The following is a 5,968-nucleotide window of genomic DNA, read 5'->3' on the forward strand; positions in this document are numbered from 1 at the left end:
ATGATTGGACATTTATACACGAAACAAAATTCTCAAAACAATTTAACATAACACATTAAAACATGATTTTCTTTTTCTCAGTTGAATGCATTTAGTTCAGGGAGGTTTACTGCAGACACCTATCCCCTATTCTAGTCCTGATTCCATCCTCGATGCGGAAATTACGCAATAGGATTCAAGTAGACTGATCCAAATGGAGTTTTTACGGATCAGTCACTTTCCTCTCAATTGACCTTCCCTCACTCAAGAATCAGGCTAGCTTTTAATGGAATCAATTATGATTCATGAAAAATTCTCTTTCAGGCTTTGAGATCTGCTGCGGAGAACACTCCCAGCGACCGGCCGTTCATGTCGGCTACTTCATAGGAACTGTTGCCCTTCCTAGCGACGATGACGCACGGCTTGTACTGCGGGCCTAACTTCGCGTTGAAGTTTTTACCTGCTTCGGACAAAGTGAAACTACGCTTGAAAACTCGCTGTCCGACAGTAAATGTAGGTGAGTAGCGTTTGTGACGTAGGTTGTATTGGTTTTTGGTGTTCTCATATGCTCTTTTTAGGTTTTCTTTGACGAGGTCGAAGTTCTTTTTGCTGATACCCTTCAGCATTTCAGCACGATCATCCCCTGAGAGCTCACTCTCTGCCTCTCTGCGATGGTCCGAACCACGGGTGACCATCTCGTGCCCGAAGATGATTCTATGAGGTGAGAACTTTGTTGACCCATGTACTGTGTTGTTGAGGACGAATTCGATTTCTGAAATTTTAGTATCCCAGAGCTTTTGATCAGTGCGGACGTACGTTCGAATCATCGAATTTATGGTCCTGTTCAATCGCTCTGCGGGATTGGCTTGGCTTCTGTGTCGTGCATTAGCCCAGTGTTGAATTTCGTACCTCTTCAACAAATCCTGAAATTCTTTTGATAGGAAGGTCGTCGCATTGTCGGTGATGACATACTGCGGAACGGACAACTTACGGAACCATCTTTCCTCCAGGGTTGTGCACAGGTTTCCAGACGCAATCTTCTTCACCGGAGCAAGCAGGCAGTACTTAGAAAAGATGTCTAAGACGACTAATAAGTGGGCATTGCCCTGCTTGCTTCGAGGAAGTGATTGGATATAGTCCATGCACACAATCTGGAATGGTCTGCTGGCTATCCGTTGGTTTCCCATCTCCGGCGCAGTGGATATGGTGGAGTGCTTGCTTTCTTTGCAAGTCTCACACTTTGCAATGTGCTTTTTAACGTCAGCACTCATTCTGGGCCAATAGTACCTACGCTTGACCTTTTCGATGCACTTTTCGAACCCAATGTGCATCATTTCGTCGTGCTCCTGTCTAATGATGCGCTGGCGTTCGGACTCTGGTACACACTCTTTCCATTCAAATCTGTAGTCCAACACATCTGACTGTGCGGCTACAAATTTGAACAGCTTTCCGTCCTGAATCCGGAAATCAATAAATTTTTCGGGATCGTTCTCAACCGATTCAAATAAATTCCGGTACCATTTGTCCGACTCCACTACCTCCAGCGCTTCAATAGACCGGGATAAAGCATCAGGGACGATATTTTCCTTCCCTTTCCGGTGCTTTATTTCCATGTCGAAATGCTGTAGGGTGATGCTCCATCGGCTCAAGCGAGACGACGATCTCCACTTGGCTCTCATGATAAATGAGAGTGCCGACGAATCCGTGACGAGAGTGAAGCGTGTGCCTTCGATGTAACATCGAAATTTTTCGATGCAGCGGAGGGCTGCTAAACCTTCCTTCTCCGCCGCATGGTAATTAAGCTCGGCACCTTTTAGCTTCTCTGAGTGGTATGCAATCACTCTTTCCACGCCATTGTGGACCTGAGTGAGCACACCTGCGAGTGCCGTATCGCTTGCGTCCGTCTGCACGCAGAACGGTACGCCGAAGTCAGGGTTAGCCATCACGGGGGCAGTAATTAACTTTTCTTTGATGGCTATGAACGCGTTTTCTGCTGCCTCATTCCACCGCACTTTCTTGGGTTTGTTTTTCAACAGATCCGTCAAAGGTGCGGTGAGTTCACTGAATTTGGCGATAAACCTGCGGTAATAGTTCACCATACCGAGGAATCTTCTCAAAGACCTTATCGATTTGGGTGCCTCAAAGCCCAGGATCGCTTGGACACGATCCGGGTTAGGCCGTAATCCTTTCTCGGAAAGGATGTATCCCAGATAAGGCAATTCGTGGCAGCAGAATTTTGATTTCTCTAGGTTGATAAAGAGATTTGCCTCTTTCAACCTGCGCGCTAATTCCCTCAACTTCGCGATATGCTCCTCAAAAGTGTGGCTCGCCACTACTATATCGTCAAGGTACACGAATATAGCGGGCTCAAGTTCGCCATGTCCCAGTACCCTGTCCATGAGTTTACTCAGAGTTGCCGGGCTATTTACTAGTCCGAAAGGCAACCTAGTAAACTGAAAGAGACCTTTCCCCGGTACCGAGAAAGCAGTAAACCTTCTCGATGCACGGTTCAACGGTACTTGCAGAAAAGCCTGCGAAAGGTCAATGGTGGTTAAGAACCTGAATGGACCAAGTTGACTGAGGATGCGATTTTGATGTGGGAGAGGATATGCATCTCTCTTTGTTCGCTCATTGAGCTTTCGAGCATCGAGACACAGTCGTACGTCATCGCTGTCCCGCTTCTTGACGGGAACGACCGGTAAAGCCCAATCCGAGTTCGAAGGTTCGACTACTCCGTCCCTGATCATATTGTCCAACGCACGGTGGATCTTTTTCTGGATCTCGGGACTCCACGGGTACGGGTTCTTCCGAACAGGATCGGCCTTTACAAATTCGTCCTTCAGCTCGATCTGGTGCTCAATCAGACCTGTTTTGCCCAAATGGCCTGGACTTGCTGGGAGAAACATACTTTTAACTTCTTCCAGCTGCCTTTTTTGATCTTCGCTCAACTCACTCAATTTCTCTAATGGTTCTCTTTCAGCTTCGTCGATCGCATCGATATGTTGAGATACCGTAGGACGGATCCCGAAAGCCTGCCAGAAATCGTAGCCGAGAATGCAGCGACGACTCAGATTTGGAGCGACCAGAACTGGTAAGAGTTTGGTTTCTCCGTTAAACGTTATTGGAACGTCAGTTGTCCCAGAAACCTCTAAACTTTGCCCTCCAGCGGTTTTCAAGTCAATTCTCGTGGGTCTCAATTTTAATTTCAAGGCGTTAATTAGTTTCTTACAGCCTATGCCTAAAACTGTTTTAGCTGCTCCACTGTCTAGCAGTCCAATTATTGGGATCCCCAGCATTTCCACTCTCACGAATGGTCTGGGGTCATCGCTGAGAGTCACGAGGATTGTTGCTAGCTCGGCCTCATCAGCAGTATCTCCACTCACTCGCGAGTAACCCAGCTGTTCGAGAGAGTCTGGAACTGCCGGCTCTGTGTGAGGTCTTGTGGAGATCATTGCAAGACTGTCTTGCCTCTCTAGGCAGTCTTGGGCAAGTTTTTTGACTGGCAATATGGACAGTTTTTAGTTTTGAAACCTGGAAACCCACAACGGAAACAAAACAATTTACGCTCCGAATCAAGCTTATTGCAATCCTCGAAGCTATGCCCACTTTCATGGCAATTTAAACAAACATTTTTCCCGGGAGGAACATACGCGTTCACTATTCGCTGAAGCGTGTTCGTTCCACTGGTTCCAGGAGCTGGGTTGTTTTGCCGTTGTGCATTGTCAGGCTTTGGTTTGGGTTTCTCATGTTCTTTCTGCTTCTCATCGGATTTCTGGCTGTTGGGTTGCTGTTGCTTCCAAGGACGTTTTGGGAACTGCTGAGTGTCTTGTCGAAACTGTTTCCTACTCTTCCAATCCTCTCTATCCTCAGTTCGGTTCTTATACCTGTCTTGACTGTCTCTAAACCGCTGCTGTCCTCTAACTTCGTCGATTTCAACTATCTCTCTACGCGAAAACCTATTTTCTTTCCGTTGATACATTTGCCAATTTATAGAATCGAAACGCTTACCAAAATCTTTCATTTTAGGTATCGTGTTCACATTGGCTGCCAGCATCGCGATCCTACAGTCTTCACGAGTGTTCCGGAAAAGGACGTCAAACTTTCGTTTTTCGTCCCAGGGGCTCGACATGCTGCGGAAGATCCGGACCATGTCCAAGTAAAAGTCCTGGAACTTCTCTCTGGGACCCTGCTTCCGGTTATTCGCCTGCCGTTCATAGACATAGTCAATGTCGACCGGTAAGAACTCCTTCTTCAACTCACTAACAAGCTCGTTCCACGACCCTATCTCTCCACTAACCTCCATAAACCAGGATCTCGCCTTCTGCGTAAACAGATGGTGAGCACCCTGCAACAGCTCCGCTTCAGAAAATCCTTCCGAGCGAGCGTTGAATTCCACCTCCTTCAGGAATTCATTCAACCTCCTACCGTTATCCATTCCGTCATACCTTACAGACCACTTATGAATGGGAAACTTGCTCCCACTCTTCAATGACCTGCTATTTTCACTCTTCCCTTTCAGTCTGTTTCCTACAACCTCACCCTCATCTGAGTTTTTCAGCGTTTCAATTGACTCGTTCCTCTGTTTTAACCAGCCTAAGAAATCCACTGATTTTCCCTGAACCTCTTCTACATCTCTCTCATCGACTACGTGTTTCTCAATCTGAGTGCTGTTAGCGGTACCTGCATGTACATTCTGAGACTGAGCAACGGGTTGACCAGCCTCAAGAATTGTGATGCGTTGCAGTAGTTGAGTCACTACCGCCGTCAATTGTCGGATCTCAGCTGCTAATCCCTCTTTCTCACTATCTGTCGTTTTCTCGGGTTGACCACCTGCATTCTCCCTATCCGTTTCTGCATTCCTACTGTTAGGTTCGACCACGCTTTCGTCGGTCGGCCTTTCATCTGTCCTACCATTCGCGTCATTCTCTTCTTCATTGCCCTCACCTGACTCATGCTCACGCCTAATGTGGTTCAAACTCTCGTTAATAATCGCTAATTCGGCGTCTCGCACTTCTGAGAGGTGAGAGGTGGCGGAATAGTACACATTGAGCAGTTTCACACACTCACCAGCAATCACTGCAAGGCTGTTCAAATCCTCTTCCTTCTCTGCGTGGTCTTTCAATGCCTGCATTCGGAAGAGAATATGAATTAACCTGGTTTTGAACAGCTGGTCTGGTGCCTTTTTAGACACTCGCTTGTCCAGGTGGTTTTTTATCCCATTTAGCTTATCGTCACAAACCTCTAACTCAGCAACTACAGATTCACTTACAAACCGCTTTCTAACATCAGATTTGCCTTTCTCCTCTTTCAGATGGCTACGCAGTGTCCGCTCAGCTGCGCTACGAGAGACGTCCAGAGGAATGTCCCTGATTTTCATCTCGTGCTCCAGCTCATCGAGGGTGAGATGCCCAGGATTCATCGCGTGGTACCACGCCACGAACTGGGGCATAGCCATCTCTTCGAATGCCATTCCACAAAGAAAATCAGAATAAAATTTAAAAAGAAACTAAAACGGTGTTCAAGTGGGGTCTCCACTGAACCAAATTTGAAAATCCTAATTAGAAAATGCTTCCGTTAGTTTGAAAGCTGTAAAAAATTGAAAAAAAACTAAAATTTGTTCACGCTCCCTATTGAAGCAAATAATTTAAAAAATCCTAGTTTTAACTCGCTTATTTGAAATAAACGTTTCGTTCTTGTTTGGCGTTTTGTTTCACAGTCTGAAAACCACACAACACTGTTCGAGATTCCGGAATTCACCGCGAAAACTCTCCGACTTCGTTCGTATGCTTTTATTAAGTTTTGCTCAATTGTTGGTAGCTAGTCAGACCGTTCACTCACATCCAAGACCCCTCTTTTAGAATCGATTATATTGACTCCCATTCATCAATCGGTTACCTGTTTTGTGTGCTTTGGTCAAGTTCGTCCGCGAAGTCTGGAAGTTTTCCCAGAGACTTCCGCAAAGACACGCAATCGCTATTCAAGTGTACCC

The 5,968-nt window shown here is 46.3% G+C and overlaps 1 protein-coding gene across 2 annotated transcripts; it reads left to right on the forward strand.

Moving 5' to 3' along the window:
- The first annotated feature begins 269 nt into the window (after positions 1-269).
- Positions 270-5,523, forward strand: LOC134287615 (uncharacterized). 2 transcript variants are annotated; one of them, XM_062849757.1, is made up of 5 exons: positions 270-496; positions 558-700; positions 2,960-3,070; positions 4,006-4,215; positions 5,291-5,523. In XM_062849757.1, the coding sequence occupies exons 2-5, from the start codon at positions 651-653 to the stop codon at positions 5,469-5,471; spliced, it is 552 nt and encodes a 183-aa protein (XP_062705741.1). In that variant the 5' UTR covers positions 270-496; positions 558-650; the 3' UTR covers positions 5,472-5,523. The 2 variants fall into 2 exon arrangements, with proteins under 2 accessions (XP_062705741.1, XP_062705742.1); XM_062849758.1 differs by lacking the exon at positions 558-700 and having other exon boundaries at positions 271-496; positions 5,291-5,522.
- Positions 5,524-5,968: the final 445 nt, after the last annotated feature.

Source organism: Aedes albopictus, chromosome 2 (assembly GCF_035046485.1).
Source record: "Aedes albopictus strain Foshan chromosome 2, AalbF5, whole genome shotgun sequence".
In the NCBI taxonomy this organism is placed as follows: Eukaryota; Metazoa; Arthropoda; class Insecta; order Diptera; family Culicidae; genus Aedes; species Aedes albopictus.